General features: G+C 40.5%; 2 protein-coding genes across 9 annotated transcripts in view; both read right to left on the reverse strand.

Annotated features, from left to right (window-relative positions):
• The window catches only part of med12 (mediator complex subunit 12), a 31,363-nt gene extending 27,943 nt beyond the window's left edge, over positions 1-3,420 (reverse strand). For 3 of the 5 annotated variants that reach the window (XM_040015753.1, XM_040015752.1, XM_040015749.1), the window contains exons 1-3: positions 3,261-3,419; positions 2,465-2,569; positions 2,160-2,351 (exon numbers count right to left, since the gene is read on the reverse strand). In XM_040015753.1, coding sequence (XP_039871687.1) covers positions 2,160-2,351; positions 2,465-2,569; positions 3,261-3,362 — 399 coding nt within the window. In that variant the 5' untranslated portion in view covers positions 3,363-3,419. Of the gene's footprint in view, positions 1-2,159; positions 2,352-2,464; positions 2,570-3,260 lie in introns of all 5 variants that reach the window. The other 2 variants (XM_040015751.1, XM_040015750.1) reach the window with 1 other exon arrangement.
• Positions 3,421-6,558: 3,138 nt separating this feature from the next.
• Positions 6,559-21,680, reverse strand: part of wu:fb13g09 (multidrug resistance-associated protein 5) — a 30,106-nt gene continuing 14,984 nt past the window's right edge. For all 4 annotated transcript variants that reach the window (XM_040015951.1, XM_040015952.1, XM_040015950.1 and 1 more), the window contains 16 exons: positions 21,358-21,561; positions 20,995-21,120; positions 20,566-20,677; positions 20,285-20,469; positions 19,753-19,899; positions 18,775-18,904; positions 18,291-18,444; positions 12,785-12,913; positions 12,382-12,568; positions 11,214-11,303; positions 10,580-10,772; positions 10,312-10,471; positions 9,434-9,512; positions 9,229-9,342; positions 8,486-8,650; positions 6,559-7,734 (listed from right to left, as the gene is read on the reverse strand). In XM_040015951.1, the coding sequence (XP_039871885.1) occupies positions 7,642-7,734; positions 8,486-8,650; positions 9,229-9,342; positions 9,434-9,512; positions 10,312-10,471; positions 10,580-10,772; positions 11,214-11,303; positions 12,382-12,568; positions 12,785-12,913; positions 18,291-18,444; positions 18,775-18,904; positions 19,753-19,899; positions 20,285-20,469; positions 20,566-20,677; positions 20,995-21,120; positions 21,358-21,561 (2,268 nt within the window). In that variant the 3' untranslated portion in view covers positions 6,559-7,641. The remainder of the gene's footprint in view (positions 7,735-8,485; positions 8,651-9,228; positions 9,343-9,433; positions 9,513-10,311; positions 10,472-10,579; positions 10,773-11,213; positions 11,304-12,381; positions 12,569-12,784; positions 12,914-18,290; positions 18,445-18,774; positions 18,905-19,752; positions 19,900-20,284; positions 20,470-20,565; positions 20,678-20,994; positions 21,121-21,357; positions 21,562-21,680) is intronic.

Below are 21,680 nucleotides of genomic sequence, written 5' to 3' on the forward strand. Positions count from 1 at the left end.
TCAATGCTCTTTTGTAGCACACTTCGATTGGCCCAATAGCAGCAAAGCTCATATAGCACCAGCTTGTAATACAGTATTCAATATGAGCCAGTATCATAGAGTCTGTTAATGATGTGCAGATATGTCTAAAGTTCTGTATATTAACATTTACAGTTTTCACTACTTTTTTAACATGTTTTTTAAAGGATAATTTTGAGTCTAGTAGCACTCCCAAATACTTAAATTCCTCAACATTAATTAGTTCTTGTGCACCCAAGAAAACTTTTACTGCAGCCACGGTTGTTTTAGGTTTACTTAAAAACATTGATACGGTCTTTTTAACATTAAGGCACAGGCATGAGTCATTCAGCCATTTTTGTAAATCACGTAATGCCAATGAAAGCTGATGGGCTGCATCATCAGCAGCTTTGGCTTGTGTAAAAATTACCGTATCATCAGCATACATAATCGTGTCCACATTTTTGCACACATTGGGCAAGGCATTTACATAAAGTGAAAATAACAGGGGGCCTAGAATTGAACCCTGAGGGACACCTTGCGCACAGTAAAGATAGGGTGACTTGCTATTCTTTATTTGCATGCACTGTTTTCTATCTAATAGATAAGACTGTATCCATTTAACGGTGTGATTACTAAAGTTCAATGTTGACAGTCTAGACAAGAGCTTAAGATGATTCAGTGTCAAACGCACGGAAATCAAGAAAAACAGCCGCAACATAACTGCTCTTGTCTAAGTAAGACTTCACTCTCTCAACAAAAACACAGACAGGTGTTTCAGTTGAGTGAAGAGTGCGAAACCCGAATTGCATAGGGTGCAAACCCGGATTGGAGTCATTAAGATGTTCGATGATTTAGCAACCCACTTTTCTGCTATCTTTGAAAAGATGGGGAGTATGCTAATAGGTCGATAGTTAGCAGGGTCTATTTATCACCCAATTTATAAATTGGTGTAACTTTTGCCACCTTCCAACTCAGAGGAACGACTGCCTGCGTCATTGGTAAATTAATAAGATGGGTCAAAGGCACCAAAAGACAAGATTTATAATACTTCAAGAAATTGGTATGAAAGCCACACTCATCACTTGCTTTAGAACTTTTTAATTTAGAGATTATATTTTCTACTTCATTTTCTGTAATTTTTCAAATGTTGAACTTTGAATCTTCAGAAGAAACATCCTCTTTGGTGTCAGTATTCCCAATATTTTGTTGAGGGTCACAAGAATTAGAAAACACTTGTGCAATTTCATTAATAGTACTTTGGAAAAAAAAATCATTTAATTTAGTAGCTAGGCTGAGAGGCTCTGATACCAGTTCATTGGCAAATTTAAGTTCAAGGTCTTTATCAGCATTATGCTTACTGTTACCAAGGAGTTAGTTAATATTTTCCCAAATTAGCTTACAATTTCCTTTAGCAATATTAATTACAGTCATGAAAAAATTTGCTTTTGCCATTCTCAAAGTCTGTGCGACTTTATTCCTTGCAGATATAAATTAGTAATCAATCAGTATTTAATCCAGATTGTAACAATGTTTTAAGTAACTGGTCTCTGAGTCTCATAAGCTGTTTACACTCAGTATTAATCCAAAGCAAGGAATAAACTCGTTTCTTTCAATGGCTCTCGTTCTGAAACTGTGACAAGACCCCTTTAATAGAAGAGTATAATAGATCACAACATTTATTAGTGTCATCATATTATAGTATGCTATTCCAATCGAAATTATTTAGAGCTGCCATTAAATGTTGTTCTTGACTATTTGGAATCAATGTTTTTTTTATATTCATGCTTTTACTGACGTCTCAGTCGCTTTTAGTCAGTTTTCTGGAGAAGAATATGGCACTGTGGTCAGACCTACCATCCCCCCCAATAGCTTTTCTGGCTACTGAAGCACATTAAAAATCATTAATAACTTTTCAGGTTCTCTGAACTTGAGGCTTTCCTCCTGCATGCTTTGGGAAGACTTAAAGTTTAGTTGTTGTTGTGATTTTGCTTCTCCACAGCCCAGGAATTTAAACTATGTTTTAATGTGTGCTTACTTCATATCATAAATTTAAAAACAATTAACTCACTAACTAGGTGGCTTAATGACTTGTGCTCAACTAGGAAACCAAGTACAGGAATGCCCAATAATAAATAATAAACAAGGGTTTTAAGTCTTACCTTTTTAGCCAGCTGTGTCAGAGGTTTAGTCCCAGCTAAATCCGTGAACCAGTTATTGATGGAGCTCTGTGACCTCGCTGTGACAAGCCAGAAATTATCCTTCTGGTTGACCTGTGGTTTACGCTTCCCTGTGTCTGGAAACGTGCTGTAGCGCAGCTTCTCTGCAATAATGCTGCTGAAGTTTGAGCTGATCTATAAAGAGAGAGGGGAACATGTAAGATGGCCAAAATCCAGCAGGGGGGGGGGAATCTATCCAGTTGTGAATGGTATGCTAGAGCAGGAGCTGTGTTAAAATGAGCCATTACCTTGGAAGGGTTGAAGTTGACATTTTTGGCACTGCCATGTTCATCACCGGATACAGCTGGTTGGTTATTGAATCCTTGCTTCACATTCAATGCAGTCAACTCATCCTGAAACACATTTCAGCGAAGAGAAATGATATTTTTCATGCGACGTTAGTGGTATAATTTGAGATCCCAGACCACTGAGAAAGTCAGGATGTGTGGTTGATTGGTTTTGCAGACATGACGTAAACATAAATAACAATAAAAACATTTTTTTTAATTATTATTGGGGAAACATAAAGAGTCACTTTTTCCATTTGCATCAACAGATTGCATCAGGTTATTGCTGGATATGAACGAACAGGGATACCTCAGCTAGGCCAAACTCCAGTCTAAAAACTCAGCAAATAATTTACAGCTTGCTGTTAATAAAGATTAGCTTTGAAGGTCTGGTTATTCGTAAAAACAAACCATATGGCTATTAAACAGAAACAGTCACGCACAATCCAACACCGAGCGCATATTGTTTAAAACCACACAGTAAGACAATGGCTGCAGTTTATATCAAACTGCAACGCATCCGCCACCCGAAGAGTTAGCTTAGCAAACTCAGCGATCTTACCAAGTAGCTGATTGTCAACTAAGAAGGGCAAGCTAGCTAACAAACTGACAACTAGGTTCTGTTCATTGTTATTGCTAGGCCCAGACCGTTCACAGGACTGCAAGCTAGTGTTAGCTCGCACAGCTCCTCTGCCTACAATTTTCCTCGAGAAAACGTTACTCCCGGCCGTTCAGGGAGCACGTCGTCAAATCTGACCTCTTTTTGCTTTGGATCTTGCGGATAAACGTCCGGAGGGCCGAGTCGGGGCCGCTTTAATGGACGGTGTTCGTAACTTAAGATCCCGAAAGCAGCCATCATCCAGCGGCATCACAGCTAAGGCTTTCCTCCTTCCAGCAGCCTGGGGCGAGCTACAACAGCCAAACTCACTTCCGGCAGGGTTCCAGTCGTGAACTTCAAAATAAAAGTCAGGGAAACTATATTGCATAAAAAGCTTTGTGCTTTTTAGTTACTCTAGTAAACCGCCAGTAAACCCTATACAGAAGAAGAAGTTACTCTAGTACAGGGGTCGGCAACCTGCGGCTCTTTAGTCCTTTTAGTGCGGCTCCGCGTGGTTTGGGAAAATAAATTAGTTTTTTTTAAATAATTAGCTTTTGTGTATTTTACTTATGTTAGTTCTTTTTTAACTTGTAGTTCTAAATTGGAAGATTATTGTGATATTGAAATATAAATCTAAAATGATATTCTATTATTTTTTGATCGCTCAAAATAAGCCGCTCAAACAGCGCTCACGCCTCACAGACGACAGCTTACAGTCCTGCGTAAAGTTGAAAGTGACTTCGTACAGCCTCGATTTGCAGACGCTGTGCGCAGAGGTTCAGGAGCAGAGGTCCCGCTTGTAAACATACCACGGCAGACCCGACGATGTTTCCATGAACAGGCTTTTCAGCATCTCTTTACTGACCACTTTTCACACACGGGTGCTGTACGCATACAGCCGGCTGTAGCTTTGCAGCTCACAGCCCGACACACACCACCACAACAGCATAGAGAGCACAGACGTTAAGGCGTGATTGCGGGCGCCGCTCAGGTGCGTCCGCCTCCCCTGCAGCGGGGCTGCACACATTAACCGGGTAAAATACATATTTAGGCAGAATTTTGCAAATATCTACTTTTCATTTTCCAATTATTTTTTTAACAGTCAGGTCAAGGCTCCAAAAGTCCAAAGGCGATATAAGGGTGGTGGCTCACAACAGTTTTTGTTTGCTGGATCATTTTAGTTCAGCTGCGTGTCTTTGCTTTTGTTATATTTCTTTAAGAGTTCAAAGTGTGTTCATTACATAAATAAAATGTAATTTTCTCTGTACTTCATGGATTTAAGCAACACACCTTAGTTCTTCACACAAAGCATAAAGGTAAAAAAAAACAATATATACAGTGTTATCTTCATTTTAGATGTCAAAAAGTATTTGCGGCGCCCAGTGTTTTCTTTTGCGTGGAAATTGCGTCCAAATGGCTCTTTGGGTGTTAAACGTTGCTGACCCCTGCTCTAGTAAGTAAATAGAGAACAAAAAATTTTTTTCCTTTCTGATTAAAAGTGCGCTATTAAAAACACTCACGTGTATTTGGTTATTAGGCTATTATATAATATTAGATTTAATTAGGGGGTATTTAGCTTTAATGTCTGACTAAAAAAATCTACATCCTGCATAATTTGTGGTCTCCCATTTAACCTTTAAAGCCTAGTCAACACACGCACGCACACAGATATACAAAATAAATATACATGGTTTTTATACATGGTATAATACGGCAAAATAAGTTTGTACATCTCTAACTAACTGGAAAGTCAATATTTGGTATGAGCACTTTTATTCTTAAACACAGTCCGAACTCAGGCAAGCTTTCTTGTAATTTCTTTAAGATGTCTTCAGAAATAATCTTCCAGAAAATTTTCCATATTTAACTCCAGTTTCAGCACATTAGCAGTTATCTCAGTGTAATATGAAAATCTGTCCCTCCACTCTGAGGAAGTCAGAGTCTGAGCTTTTAAGAAGAAAAAACTTCACAGTTAGTCAAACATTTCAAATATTTTCCTCCAAAAAAAATAAAATAAAAAGTTACAACACAAAAACACTGTGGACACTCTTCAAGTATACATTATAGCATGAAAGCAGCAGGTAAGGTTATTGTAAGGTGTGTGATGAGGAGGTAAATCCTGGGCAAAAAATATTAACATTCTGAGTCTGATATGCAATCATTTGGGGGTCCGAGAAAACACACACAAAGGTTACTCCAAATGAAATGCAGTGTAACTTTTGCATTATGTGGAATAGTTCAAGTTTCATAAATTAATAGGTATTCCCTTTACTCCTGTGTGACTTCACGATCTTCAGATATTTCCCTACCTTGTAAGGAATTCATGTTATTTACCAACAGCTGTTTATGCCAGTTTGGTGGATTTTCATACTGCAGGAAGAGGTGACCAGATGGGAAAGTCATATGTTCTATTTGTTACTTTCATGTTTCTTCACTTGGAGTTGATCTCAAGGGTTAAAAAAAAAAGTGGATTTCTTAGTTTTGCTGAAGTGCATGTGGGCAGATTGTTGCTGAAATCTGCAGATTAGGACTTTACACTTTTGAAATGTTCTCATAAACCCCAATTTAACCTTTGCGTTTGTTGAACGCCTGCATACAGTACTGGAGGAGGCCTTAGATGTCATGTTCATGCGGGGTTATTCTGAAACAAAAGGCTTCACAATTCCCTAATGAGCTAATGGAATATTCATAGTATAAATGTCTCTGTGACTTTTATAAAATAGACTGAAAAATAGGAGTTGACTGATACAGCGTGACTCGTCTGCGGCACTGTTACACTCACATTGGAAATGCTTTAAAATTCAGTAGAACCAGATGTGTTTTGTATTCCATGCATTCTTTTCCCCTGTCAAAAAACAAAACAAAAAAAAACACACACTGTGTCTGCAGTACCCACAATGCAAATCATGTTTACTGGTAGCATTGGCTACTATTTCCTCAGGCTAATAGCCTCAAGCGGGAATAAAGTGAGGGTGATAAAGGCCGGTGAGCTCACTTCTTTTAACTGATTCTCATTTTGAAACTTGTAGCTAACTCTAGGCAAGTCACCCAAGGAAAAATCATCAGATGTTTTGCTGCTAAGGAGCAACAAAACACTTTACAAAACTTTCTTTTTCCCTCTATACTATACTGACTGCTCTTACTTTTAAAATACTGCAATTTCCTTTACCATTAAAACAAGAGTAGCATGAAGAAGGCTCAAGGCCTTCAGGCTGATAAAGACCTCCACAGCATGTATGAATCGAGTCTAGTAAATCAAAAGCATGTATCGAAATTATTTCAATGTGAAGATAAAACATGAATTGCCCTAGTTTGTTTTCTCAAGGAATGCAAAAGATTCTTTCCAAAAATCCCTCTGGCAACACTTTCCTGCGTATGCATTCATAACTTTTTGAGGAATCCAAAGAGACAAATCAAACAACCACATCTTATAAGAATAGACTAGACACATCACCAATAAATTAAAAATAGGTTTATTCAAAAAAAACCTCTATATATCAAAAATCCCACATTTAACAAATTTATATTACAGCTTCACAATCTCAAGTGTACAAAGGCAATCTTGAAAATAAGGGATATTGCACTTTTCATGATTGTTCAGCACATACTCGAAGGCAGACGTTTGCAGTCCTCTCATGTGTGAAAAACAGAACATGTACAGACACACCCTGATGGTTTTCAGTTTTGTTGCAAACCACACACCATACTTCAACACCTAAATGATCTTGCTGGTAAAACATTCAACTCCAGCATTTGAAAAGATGAGCTAATTTGAAAACACAGTGCTTGCATGCAGTCTAAAAAGAGCATGCTTACATGGCTAACTCCACTATATAACCTGGAACTGTTTACAGGTCTAGGCACATATCACATCTGCAATAATTTACTGAAATTATCTCATTACAGCAACAACAAAAAAACACAAACATTTTAGCCTCTTTTGGAAAGTCATTTTGAGGAATGGATAGAAGGTGATTTTTTTCAAATATACTGTATTTAATAATTAATTCAAAGAAATAAATTCCTGACATAAACAAACAAACATCAGTAGCAATGCAAATAAGAAATTAAATCTGATCCACACCATTTTCTGCCTAACATTAATTTCCTGGACTGTCAGGTCTCAGTCATGGAAATAAAACTAATTTAGTGTCTGACTGATTAACTGAAAAAAGAACCATCCTACGTCCTTCCAAGTGTCCACATGACACATAAAGTGCTATTGTCAGAGACGCAGCTCTGTTTCACTTGCAGCTAATTTTTTGGCCTCCAGGAAACAACTCCTGTGACACGGCGGCAAAGAGCAGGTGGCTGATAGATCTCACTTAGCATACTAAGATTTGATGTGCTGTTAGGAAGTGCTGTCTCTGTGTCTTTGGTGAGGAAATAAACGGACACGGTTGCATGGACAACCCATCAGTGGATTTCTTTACTCATCATTTTCACACTTGGCAGGATTTGTGTGTGTGTGCAAATCATTTATTCAGCTTGATATTTTGTAGGATCACAGCTCACGTCCAAAGTTCAGCTCCAGTGTGTTTTATCTGTTTTGGTTTTCTGATGCTTCTATCATGGCTCTAAATCTTGAGTTTTCATCTGCCAGCAAGGCAACGGGACTGTCAAACTCCAAAATCTACGAGAATGAAAAGGATAAAACAAAATCAGCACTTGCATATAAAATCTGGGCACATTATCTCCAAACTTACTCCAACCGAAGATATTTCCCAGCGGCCGTGTATGAAAAGCATTTCAATATGTGGGAAATATTGTCCTCAGACAGCCTTTGCTGCACTTTGCTGAATCATAAGTTCCTATAAGGAGTAGCGATCACTCCCGGCACACAGTGGCCAACACTGACTGTTTGAGCCATGTTGACATTATCAACGAGGCTCGAACAACAAAATATTTTGGGATCTTTTATAATACAGGCAAAGCCAAAGATTACAAAATGGAAATGTAATTGTCTTTTTAATGCAAAATGCATGAAGTAATGAACCATTTAGGTACATCTAATAGTAATAAAACAACACGCTTATGAATATCTGTGAATTTTTCACTCCACTGCACAGCCAAAAAACTGGGTGTAAATTCAAGCTATAAATCTTGTCTCTTCTGATGCATCCATCTTATTTACTCTACTTACTGATGCCAAAAATGCAAACTCAACTGATTAAGGGCTGAAACACATAAACTGGTGACTACTTGTGTGCTTTTCATGTTATCAGCTACCATCAAGAGTCTTGAAAACTGCTCAAGTGAAACATGAACTGTCTCATCCCATCCGTCATATCAAACACACAGTAATTTAGGGAATATCACATCAACGATTGAGTTTCAACCACCGGACCGAGTTTCACAGTCAGACATACTGCATTTATATTCACCTGGCCGCTGTCCATGACCATGACTCTGCTGCAGCTCATCACTGTGTTGAGACGATGGGCGATGATGAGAGTAGTGCAGCTGCCAAACGCAGTGCGAATGGTCTCCTGGATGAGACGATCTGTCCCGGTGTCAATGGCTGCTGTTGCCTCATCCAATAAAAGGATCTTTAAAAAGAGACACATGCATTCATATTATAGGAGTTTGGTTACTTCGATTGCACTGTTTCATTGACTCTAACGACCCACATTATGGAATCGAGTAATTTTTTATAATATAAAAAAAACGATGCAAATATTGCTCAAAGCAAAGTTTTTGTTTTCAGTGAAGGAGAATTTATATGATGTGAGAGGCATTTGAGGGGCAGGTGTGTGATAGCTGATTTAATCAACCAAGGTTGCAGAAAAACAAGATGAAATAAGAAAACTGAAAGAAACCTTCCAAACAAAGCAAAGGCTGAAATTGTGGTGCACATGCACATGCATGGTTATTGACATATAAAGTTATGAAATAGTACTTCACAAAAATAGCTGAAAACAAATAAAATTATACGCTATGTCCTGATGATGTCTGACCTCATGCTATCAGTTCAGAAGCCGTACCAGCTATGGGATACCACCAGCAGGGGGCAGTGGTATCCCATGCAGGTGGTTGTATGGCAAGACTGATTATTCATTTTAGAACTGAGGAGTTTATCAACTATTCCACATGGAAATATAAACCAGCAGCATTATACAATCAGCACCTTGCTGTTTCTCAGCAGGGCTCTGGCCACACAGAGGAGCTGCCGCTCTCCCACTGAGAAGTTCTCTCCGTTCTCTGTCACCTCTGAGTGGAGTGAATGAGGCAGCTGGCTGACCTGAGGAAGGTCAAAGGGACATAAAGATGTCAAAGGAAGCTGCTCTAGTCATGTAAAATATAATTTACACTCCAACCAATTTGTAACTCACCATTTCTTTTATATGTGTCTTCTCGAGAGCTTCCCAGACCTCAGCATCAGAGTATTGATCCCATGGGTCTAAATTGCTCCTATTGGAAATAAACCATGGTGTTGACGTTCATACTGATTATACATTATGACAGTGATAAATGGACAACACTTATATATTATACTATTATACTTTTCTAGTCTCATGAAGTGTGTTTTTTTTATGCAGAGGACCACACACCCTCACAAATTGGTACATCTGGGGCAGGTTTTAGGGTGATCGAAGCAAACTCAACCTCCTGAAATGCATCTGCCCGTGTCTATTTCACATTATGACAAGAAGGGCAGCATGCTCTGATCCTGAGCTCAAAACAATCCATGGCCAGGATCGATTCTGACCTGCAGCTGAGGGAATTCATTCACAAAACAGAGGTGCTTTTTTGCTTTTGAATACTCTGGCCTGCCAGACCTAGCACCCCTGTTGTTTAATTTCTTAACACAAAGCATCATTTTTCCTTTTTGTAATGGGCACACATCAGATCACCGCTGTGCACACACAGCAGCGACATCTTCCAACATCTCCCAAAAGCCAATTTCAGGCAAAATTGAAAACACAATCACAGACACTGAGTGACTAGATGGAAAAATATCCTGCTCACTTTTGATGTTCAACACATATACTATAGCTTTAAACAGATGGGCTGACTATAGGCACTTTCGAGGAAGAGAGTAGCTATCTACCTGGTTGTACAACTAAAACAAATTTTCCATTAAAGCAGATGCATTAATTGCTAAAACGTTGGTGTTTTCTGATATGATTTTTTTAGCCAAAAGATTTTTAAGGTAGTTCAATAAACCAGTTGCAGTGATTAATAATGAAAGTAATTATCAATGGATTACCTGATAGTACCGATGAAGAGCACAGGCTCTTGAGGAATAATAGCTAGCTTGCTCCGCAGGTCATCCAGACCAGTCTGTGCAACATTGATTCCATCAATGGTAATAGAGCCCCCAGTCAGCTCCACAAGTCTGAACAAAGCTACTCCTAGGGAGGACTTTCCTGCAAACGCATATAGAAAACATGCTGCGTTAACAAATGCAGACACATTTAAGTGGAAACGGAAGCTGAAAAGTCTGCCGGCTGGGGAACTGAAAAGGTCAGTCGTACCTGATCCAGTGCGGCCCACAATGCCGATGGTTTCTTCAGGCAGGATAGTGAAGGACAGGTTCTTAAGCACCAGCGGCAGATCATCGCGATAACGCATCTCAACATCCTGAAAGGTGATCTTTCCCTCCTCAGGCCAGGAGGGGGCAGGTTGGGCTGCCTCAGGACTTTGTCTAGGTGCTTCGCTCTCAAGAGTCTTAGATAAGGAAAAGGTGATGGTATCTGGCATTAATCTGTAAATCTCTGTGTAGGGGCAAGCCCCCTAACTGATTTGTAGAGATTTTCTTTCTATGAGATTTTCTTGGCACGTCAGAAGAAAAAGTTGAGCTGATATTGTGGTTTGATGGCAGTTGTGTGACATAAGCTCTATCATGTGCCCTGGAGTGTGTTAATACTGCACAAGAGCTTTCTATCATTCCTAATCAAATGCTTGTGACAAACACACACACACACACACACACACACACACACACACACACACACACACACACACACACACACACACACACACACGGACTTGCCAACAGCCTTGAATTAAAACGGTGTCATATATCTCATGTGGTCTGGTCTAGTGCTGTTATTTCAGACATGCTGTTACACAATCCACCTTTCTCACTGTGCTAATCAATGCTGTTACCTTTATATAATGATTGATCCTCTCAACAGATGTAAAGCGAGCTTCTGTCTCGGTGAGGAGCCGCACGGTAAACTGAAACAAGCCAGTCAGCTGGAAGAGAAAGAAAAGCAGAGGGGTAAAAAGGTTAATGATTAACAGTGTCACACCAATTACTATGAAACACTCGCTATTTATGTGCGCTGCCCCCCTTCAGCAATTGAGCAATAAAACAACTGACAATTTACAGCCTAATAAACAGGTTTGCTGATATGGCTCCTTCACGATCTTGTTAATCGATTTCAATTCTCTGTGTCGATTATAACATGCAGTAAAGAACAGAATCTTAAAAAACCAAAAAACTGGGCAATGAGAAAACAAACATATTTCTAAGACACACTGTGAAAATCATCCTGTCTGTGTACAGCAAGGTGAGAGTGTGCGTTAAAGCCAGACCATGTAACCTGTGCTAATCAATGGCTGCTTCATGCAGTGCTACAAGACCCATATTAAGCAGCAAATAACAGTTAAAATACTGCAGAATAAAAAAGATGAATGATGTTTTGTTCTGTCAAACACAAAAAGCCTCATTTTAATCTGTCTCTTCAAATCGATGAAGCAAACATTAAAACTAGGCAAGGTGAAGATGCCAAGAATGACAATGGTAACCCTGTTAGAGTTCAATGTTCCACCTTGAACTCTTACTTCATGGGATTCCTGTGGTTATATTGTGGTTACGTAACTCCTACCCAAACAATGGTGCAGACAAAGCTTACCACCCATGGCAGCAACCAGAACACCCACACTGAAGAATCTGTTCAGGACTAACTTGAAATTCTCAACAAAGAGCTCCCAGTGTTGACTAAAATCCCTGTCTGATTAAGCATCCACAGGATGCGCCTGCAACAAGACCTATCCGGCCCGTGCTGTACACGTTGGCAACATCCAGCCACATGTGCTTGCCCCAAACTGCCCGGACCAGTTTTCTCAATAAGGTTAAGTACACAAGGCGATCGGTGTGTATTCAGACAAGTTTTAACTCACATTTAGACGCACACAGTTATAGAGGCTGCCTTGCTACCCTTCCTACACAGCCCGGAGCTTCAAACTGTCAACTTTTTTGCCATTCAGAGGACCAGAGCCGTCAGTGTTTTTGCACATTCTGTGTTACTACATGAGTTTGTTTACACACCTGCACTGCATATGATATGGCCAAGCCTGCGTAGGCTGGAGGTATCTGATTGTGCATGAAGACAATGAGCAGTGCTACAGCAGTGATAAGGGAGATACTGATGAGGTCCAGGCGGATAGCCAGCCAACGCATTGCACAGCTGAAGAGGTAGTTTGAGGCCTGGTTGGTGTCCAGCAATTCCTGATATCTGAAAAAAAAAGAGAGGGAGAGAAAGAGAGATACCGTAAACTAATTTCAGCCAGAGTAGAAGCAAGCAGAGCTCTGCACTCTCCTGCTTGCTGAGGGGAAATATTCTGGTATGGGCTCTGGTATGTTTACTAACAGAGGAGCAAACTCAAAAACTACAAGAAGAGATAAGATGAAATTAAAGTTTAATGATGCCCATAGCTAGCCTTGTACTCACCTTTGGAGGAAATCATGCCCTCTTCCATAGGCATGGATGGTGGAGAGGCCTTGAAGGCTGCTGGTGATGTGAGAGGTGAATGGTGATTGGCTGATATTCTCCAGGCGCTTTAGCTCACGAAGCAGTACCCTGCAAGTGAACAATGAAAATCATACATTGAACTTCCATGAAATTCACATTTTTATTTAAAATACATAGCTCAGTATTGATGTTACTCTGAGCCGTTTCCACTGTGTATACATCACAGAAGCAGATATATTAGAAACACATTAGAACTCATTTATGTTGTGATTTGCAGCCCTAAATGGTTATGAAAATCCTAATGAGTCAGCACACTGCAGAACTGTAAAGCCTCCACTCATCTTAGTCTCATTTGAATGAAAATTGTAAGGCACTGTGAGAAAGTGCGCTCTAGCACGTGCGGGGTAAATGGTTCAAATGGATTACATTCAACTGGAAATCACAAAAGACGAGCCGGAGTACGTGCAAAAGAGACAATTTTATGAAACACGAGAGTAATGTTTGTTTTGAGAACCAACGCACGTATGTTATATTTCAGTTAAATTGACAGTGCAGCTTTCAGCCACACTTTTACTTTACTTGCACTGGCCTCTATTTCGGAGGGAAAACTGACATCACGCGTTAATACCGAAACACAAGTGAGGAGTGAAGGAATGGAGAACGCATCGGCTTTAACGATCCAAGAGCGCTGCAGACAAATCATGATGAAATGACGGGCAGAGACGGATCGGCACATGGTCCAAAACATGGCACCAGTTTTTCTTACTTCCCTACCGTTTCCCTCTATCTGATGCTTGTGCAACATTATGAGCAGTGTTTCGTACACACAGACAGCCAGACATCAGACTCGCCATTCGAGACAAAGTGTCGGGGAGAGAGTTATACTGACAAAGGTGTGGTGTCTTCCTATTTTTAGATGCCAAGACTGAACGAACGGTACATGGGAATTACACATCTCCTATGAATCATTCAGTTTTCTCATAAAAAGCTGCGAAGAGAGACGGAAGGAACATGACACTTCCTCGCTTCGAGGCTGTGATCCAGACAAACATGTTTATGCCCTGGGCTGCTCCGTCTCAGAATTCAATAAAAAGCTGCTTTAGAAGTGGGTAATATCAGTGGGAGATCTAGGTTGATGTAACATCCATAAATATCTCGGGATGTCGTGACTTTGTCAGATACAGCATTTCGCCCTGTTCAACAGCATTGCCAAGGGTCATCACTACCTTCCAGTGACAGGCGGGGATCATCTCTTCCTTCTGGGTCTCTGTTGTTTACTCAGAATTCATCACTAATTCCTGCACTACCCATAAATAAAATGTTTCTTTAAAGATGACTGAAGATGCTTAGTGATTTATTAATCACTCGAGAGACAAAAATGGTGTCAAGTCTGATTAAAGTAATCAAGAATTCCAGTTTAAAAATATCAAGCGGTACATACAGAGACTGGGAGGGAAAGTTTTAAATGTCTGAGCTCCCTGAAACTAAATCCACCTCCAAACATAATCATAGCTACTGTATGTCAGTTTATCTTATATTTGTCATTATGATACAAGTCTAAAAGTCAAAAACACTCATAGTTTTATGTGTTTAAATCTAAATGTGCTTTCAGATTTCACATCGGAGCAGCAATAACACAGAGACTCGTGAGCTTCTTGAGTTCACTGATAGAGGAAATAACAATATGCTCTGGTTATTTCCCGAGACTCCGGCGAGCTGTTGTTTCCCTCTGTGGTTTCACCTATGTTGCACAACTGCTGAAAAAATTATATAAAATGACTAAGTGCATTTGCAAAATTTACTATGGAACAGATCAGTTCAGATAAAGATTATCACAGTACTTCTTTCCATGGTATTTACCTTTAGCAGTCTCTCTCTGTGGTCCAAAGTGACTCCATATTAAACACTAACGATTAGAGCATGTTTTAAATGAGTGGAGAAGATTTTAACTGGCGGCTTGTTTGTGTTTGTCTTTTACTTTCGCACCTTGTGGTCTTGTTACATAATTTCTTTGTGCAAGCAACTGTACAATGACAATAAAAGTTCTCAGTCTGAATAATGGCAAATGGTCAGTATTTGTATAGCGCTTTACTTGGTCCTAAGGACCCCAAAGCAGCTTTACATATCCAATCATCCACCCATCCACACACACTGGTGATGGCAGCTACATTGTAGCCACAGCCGCCCTGGGGCGCACTGACAGAGGCGAGGCTGCCAGACACTGGCGCCACCGGGCCCTCTGACCACCACCAGTAGGCAACGGGTGAAGTGTCTCGCCCAAGGACACAACGACCGAGACTGTCCGAGCCGGCAACCTTCCGATTACAAGACGAACGCCCAACTCTTGAGCCACGATCGCCCCAGTAAGTGCAGTAGTGAGTTAAATATTTTTGGATTAGCAGTTCTCAAGACTTGTACCAGACTTTCCCCCAGACTGAATGATCCCTGCTCATATTCGTGTATGGGAAGAATGTCTTAAGCAATAGTTTTCCAGGCTTTCTGAAAGCCTTTCAAAGTTTATCTTTGGCTGTTTTTTTACTCCACACATTTTCAGTCTAGTCCTTGTACCTGATCATCTTCAGAGGAATATGTTGACCTATGAATCATTCAAGCATAAAAAGGCAACAAACTCAAAGGAAGAACCAGTGTTGTGTGTACACCTAACAGACAATCAACGATAGAACCAATTTTAAATTCTGCCTTTTGATATGTTGTTATTTGCAGCTTGATATGTTATGTGACAAAAGAAATGGCAAGCCCGGGGATCATCTTCAGCAGATGAAAGTTGTGTCCTTAATAAATAGGAAAAAAAGCCAGAAAAGGCTTGACATAGGACCTGAGAGATACATCTGTCCCTTCAGCTTATCTACTGTTTGTCGAAGCCTCATCAGAAAGTGGTCACAGTGGAGGCTTCGCTGTCAAGAAGCCATTCTTAAAAAGGGCAAACAGGGAGAAACACTGAGGTTTGCTAAATTACACAAGAACTGGACTGAAAGTGAGTGACAAAAGGTCTTATGGAGTGAGGAATCCAAATTTGACATTTTTGGTTCAAATCATTGTCAAATTGCACAGAGGAGGTCAGGAGAGTGGTACAACAGTGAGTGTCTACAGCTATCTGTAAAACAGTGATGGTGTTGGGAAATTATGAATGCAGAAAGTAGTATATAAGTATATTCTCTGACAATTATTAGCCCGAAGCAGCTTACCACTAAGTTCAACCATCACAAGTACGTGACAAGGCCTTTCCCTAACAGAAAACTAAAACTTATTCAATCGTTTAAGCCTCAAAGAGGCCTTTGAAGTCTTTGAAAAGGCCTTTGAAAAGGAGACATGACAGAGACATGTAGCTTTTACAAAATGTCATCACTCTAAGGGTCGAAATTTCAAACTATTTCACACACAGAAGAGTTTGATTTATTTTCATGTATTTTTGGTTTTACTTCAGTCACTCGTGATGTTTTGATGAGCAGTTCTCAAGAAAGCTGCAACCCACAATCTGCCAGCTCTGCATGGCCACATTTTAAAAAGGAACAAACAAACTCACACACAGGTCTGTTTTTATATCTTAGTGGGGACATCTAATTGACGTAATGCTTTCCCTAACGGCTCACCCTAACCCTAACCATCAAAAATGAATGCCTAACCCTAACCTGATTGTAACCCTGACACTAAAACCACATTTTGAGTCTCACAAATGCCTTCAAATTCATAGGGATGGGATATTGTCCCCATAAAGTCTGCTGGTCCCCACAAGTATAGTAACATTCCAATATTTGGTCCCCACTGGGGTGATTAGATCCAAACGGACTAAACTAAGCGTAAGGCAAAGAGTATGTTTGTGTACAAGAACTTGAGCCGCATGACAAATGCTAAGAGGAAGTCTTAAATTTTGATATATCTAACCTAAACTTTGTGCACTGTGTCATATTCCCTCAGTGCAAAAATGGGAAAAGTAAAACAAAACAGGAAAAGAGCCAAAAGGCTTTGAGAATCACCAGCTTTCCTCCATTCTCAAGTAATTTCTCAGTCCTTGTTATAGCTGGATTTAATTTTCTTTATCGAAGCATCCATCAGGCTTAAAGAAAATCTGCTTAACTTTGCTTTCTTCACTGCTGTCGGATAAAGGCTGGACTTTAGAAAAGTGTCTCTCTTAAAACTTTGAATTTTAAAATGAGAGACACTAAAAATGAAGGGTATTGTTTCAATATGTGGACCAGAACTAAACGAGAGGAGAACTAAACAAAATAAAACAAAAATGCAGGTGTTCTGATTAGTTCTAACTTATCACCCTAACTTTGACGATCTACGGTGGGCTTTTTGCCTGTGTTAGCTCTGTGTGTTAAGCCTCACCTTTACTGCACGCACTTCACTCTTATCAACTCCATGTAGAGAAAATAAGAGGCAGCTGTCAGTTAAAAATACAACTCATAGGGGAAAGCAACTTACTGCTCTCCAATTACTTTGCATTGCATGACGGTATCTCCTTGTCAGTTCCGCTTGCTTTGAAAAAAAAAAAGACTTTAAGCATCTGTGTGGTGGGATGAACCACCAAGAGACTAGCGGACCCTGTAACTTTTGTAAACGTATGAAAGCAGGAAAAATGGAGAAACTGTGTGATCATGACTCTTGGCATGCCTGCATGTGGAGCATGTTTTTAGTGCACACAAAATCACACTTTTAGCACATAGTTGATACAATCTTTCAAAAGTGGATACTCTGGGGTCAATAATTTGAGTCACATTTATGACTGAAAAACGGTCCTATTTTGTTTTAAGTAAAACAAGGTAATTAAAATGACACATGTGCTGCATGTTGCTGCAGTGGTCAGATTACAACTGCAGCTACACGATGCAACAGATTACCCGTTTGACCCTTTGATGACACCATGATGCATACCACTCAGTTCAGACACCCGGTGCCAATTTATTCCGTGAGGTATAAAGGTATAATTTCATGTATTTGATGCATGAAGGCTCTTTACCCTTGGCTCAGCTCAATCATGTTGGCACACTTCATTCATTCATGGAAGCATACACCAGATACTGGGTGAGAGGTTACGCCAACAGTCACTTTAGAATGACGAATTAAAATGACAAGCAGAGAATCTTCTTGCTTGGCAGCCAATGCACCACTGTGCTCCCAAGCTGTTCTACTAGTTAACTCATGTTATAAACCTAACTATCTATCAAGTTAGCTAGTCAACGCTGAATCCCAAGTTGAGTTTCAAAGCCATGATCACAACTGCATTCACAGACATATTGTTAATCGTCACGCATTTATCCAAACCCAGATGGATGCATCATGGGGTACTTGGGGTTCAATATTAGTTACAGTGAAATTTATTGCTTTTCATAAAAAGCTTAAGTCATTTTGTCTGTATGGAGCAATTTCACAGTATGGAGCTGACCATTGTACATTGTCTGCATTATACTCTTGGACAAAATAACAAAAGCCAAGATTAGGACGAGAGTGTTGAATGTCTGACCTGGAAAGACGATTGACAATGTAGAGAAAGCCTCCCAGAGGCAGGACTGAAATGAGGAACCAGGGGAAGACAATGCCCACCATTCCCAAGCAAAGCAGCACCAGGGACAGGTTCTGCAGGAGCATCTCAGCATGCATGGTGAGACGCACATCCACTGTGGAGATAAAGTACATCAGATGCACTGTGTAGAGTCTCTCTAGGTCCCACTAAGTGTCTTTTGTCAGGGGAAAATCTATGAGCGGCAAAAAAACAGCAGAGTCTGCGAAAATATTAAACCCAACCACCCAAAGAAACAACAGCTCACAAATCAACATGTCAAGCAAAGACACCAGTGAAGTGCATAACAGAGAGCCACTCACTAGGGAAAACGCTCCATGTCAAATCACACTGTGTCTTTGCACTACACCTTGTCAACCAGGGTGACTTCACTGACTGAAAGGTCTCCTGGGGGAAAGGTTCACAGTCAAGACAAATCAAGACTCACCCTCGTCCATGTCCCTAGAGAAGCGGGTCAGGATACGACCCAGAGGTGTTGTATCAAAAAAGTGCATAGGGCAATGGAGGATCCGGCTGAACAGCTTGTCGTGGAGCACGGAGGCAGCCTTCACGGTGCACTGTCAACACAGACAACACATGTTGTGCTTGAACACGAGACCTGACACGTGTAAACAACAACCGTATGGACACATTCATTGCTTGGATAAACAGACAGTTGGAGTGAAATTGTCTGTTAGTCGACACAGTTTTAAACCTCAAAGCACAGCGGGTACAGTGGAACACATATGTTGCCCGAGTGTTATAAATGCTACATATGCTATGCATGTGCACAGTGGTGGGTAGCTGTCATGCACAGAGTAGCGCTGTCAAATCTTCATTTATGATGAGTTTCCGGGAGGCTGACATAAAGGTCATGACCTAGTGCGCATGAGACATTTCAACAATTGGACAGAAATTACATGTGGCAGCAGAGAACAAATTAATTCTATTAATGGAATATTTAACACTCACAAAGATCTCATCACAGCTAGAGGTAAAAAAAAGATTAGCCATCTTTGAAAAATTAGCAATTTTAAGTGGCACACATTAACGTGGGGACCTAACCTCTGCAGTGCAGTGTCAGGATGGGTTAGCTTGAAAACGAGGATGCACACTCGAGGGGATGCTGAAATACACGAGCGTGCACGCGCACACACAGACGCACACTCACACGCTCTTTCTCTCTGCTTCTTTGTCTCCGTTTCTCATAAAGAAACAGACTGATATGCATGCAGCCACTGTATGAGTTGTGAGACAGGACAGTGGACAGATAAACTGACTTGTCCTGCAAGCACTGGATCCATAAGAGCACGAACAAATGACAGACGTCCAAGCAGGAGCGCTGTCTGGATATAAGGTACACATTTTACTCAATTTTAAAGTTCGTCAGTGGTTAAGAGGACAAACGTGAAAGAAAGGGGCTTACCTTCACAAACACCAACCCTCTGATTGTCTTCAGCAACAACACAGCTCCCATGGAGATGATGTAAACAGTTGAATAGTACCGAATATGAGGGTTGAGTCTCATGCTGTTGCTCGCTATTGTTTCATTCACCGAGATTAATGATGTGTTCTGAGGGCAGATGGAGCAACAAATTACAGGCTGACAAAAAAAATCTTTTTTTCCCCATTTGGTCTCTAATGAAATTGAGAAAAGCACACTTTGGATCACAAAAAAAAGGCATGAAAATCAGTCCGTTGGGTGGCGTTTGCCATTCCAAGCACATTTCTCAACAGCAGCCACCAACTGCTTAGCTGCACATCTGTTTCTTTACTGCTCACTCTTGTTTTTAATTAAGTTTACCAAGGTGCTGTTACTTTTTTAATCATGCACATCCAGATTAATGCTCAGTCGGCTGCCACACTCATCCAAACACAGTAGTTATTTTTCTTTTGGGAGTCAAACACACACCACTGAGAATCCTGTATTATAGAAAACTAGAGTCATCTACACTCACCCCGCCGCCCTGTCTGATCCAGTGGCTCAGCCACCAGTTACTGAAAGCTAGGCTGCCTGTGGTGGAAACAAAGAAGAAGATGTTGATGACGAAGACTACTGGGCCTCCCGCTGCTTTGATGTAGGCTCCGTAAACAGACCACGGGACTGAACCAGAGCCTTTCTCTTCAGCTTTCATCAATGGTTCTAAATATAAAAGCCAGAAAAGAAGTTGCTTATGAACCATTCTCATGGAAAACAGCGATTTACATGAGAAGCATGAAAACGGGCAGAGTTTCTCACCTCCTTTCTTGCTTTCCATCTTTGGGCTGACCTCGGCAACATCAGTGGCACTGTCAGCCTTATTTCCACCTACCCTCTGCTCTTTGTTTTTTAGTTTCTCTTTCACCAGATTCTGAGAGTAAAAAAGGGGAGTGGGGGGAGAGTTTTGACACATGTCACCAGCAGAAATCACAACGGCCATAGCAATGGCATTGTGGACATTATTAAAACAGAGATATCGGTGACATGGTCTTTAGCAGCTCACCAGTAAATCACTGCACACATAAATAATAAAAGCCTTTGTATGCATTAACATTTCCTTGCTACAGGGCCTGCCTTTCTGGGCTTATGAATTATTCAGCTTGTAATGTTCAGTTTTATTGTGTCGTGAGGGCAAAGATGCCTTATTCAAAAGAGTTGGCTTTGCTCCTCGTGCGCCCCTGGCCTTACCTCCTGTTGCATGCTGTTGAATAGCATGGCATAGTTGCGGTCTTTACCAATTAGCTGCGCATGGGTACCGTGCTCAGCAATCTGGCCGTCCTTCATCAGAATAACAACATCGCACTCAGGAAGATACTAAAAGATAAATGCATGAAAGAGGCAAAAGAGCAAGATATTAATTTTGCAGACATTCTGTGGATTTTTGAAGGTTTAAACTTTTTATTAATTGATTCCAGCAAAGAAGCAACATTTCTCATGGTTGAAAAAGCAAGAAAGACTCAGTTCGACAGAAAGGACTGAAATATTCTAAAAGAGCAGAAACTGCAAAAGGATGTTGATGGAAATTATTGGAATTTCACAGGTGATACTTACCTGCAGCTGATGCGTTACAAAGAGTATGGTTTTGCCTTTAGCGGCCCCCCGAATGGCTTTACTGAAGATATGGGAGCCCACACAGGCATCAACAGCACTGAGAGGGTCATCCAGGAGAAGAATGGGCCGCTCACTGTAGAGTGCACGCGCCAGGCTCACTCGCTGACGCTGCCCTCCACTCAGGTTGGCACCCCTCTCGCCAATCTAAAAAGAGAAAATAAAAATACATTTTGCACAAAACTCTCCTCGTGCTGAGGCTGAATTAAATTTATTGCATAAAATGAAACTGCTGGGCATATTTGATATTTGAGAAATCGATGTTT

This window comes from Simochromis diagramma, unplaced genomic scaffold (assembly GCF_900408965.1).
Source record: "Simochromis diagramma unplaced genomic scaffold, fSimDia1.1 OVJJ01000685.1, whole genome shotgun sequence".
Taxonomy (NCBI): Eukaryota; Metazoa; Chordata; class Actinopteri; order Cichliformes; family Cichlidae; genus Simochromis; species Simochromis diagramma.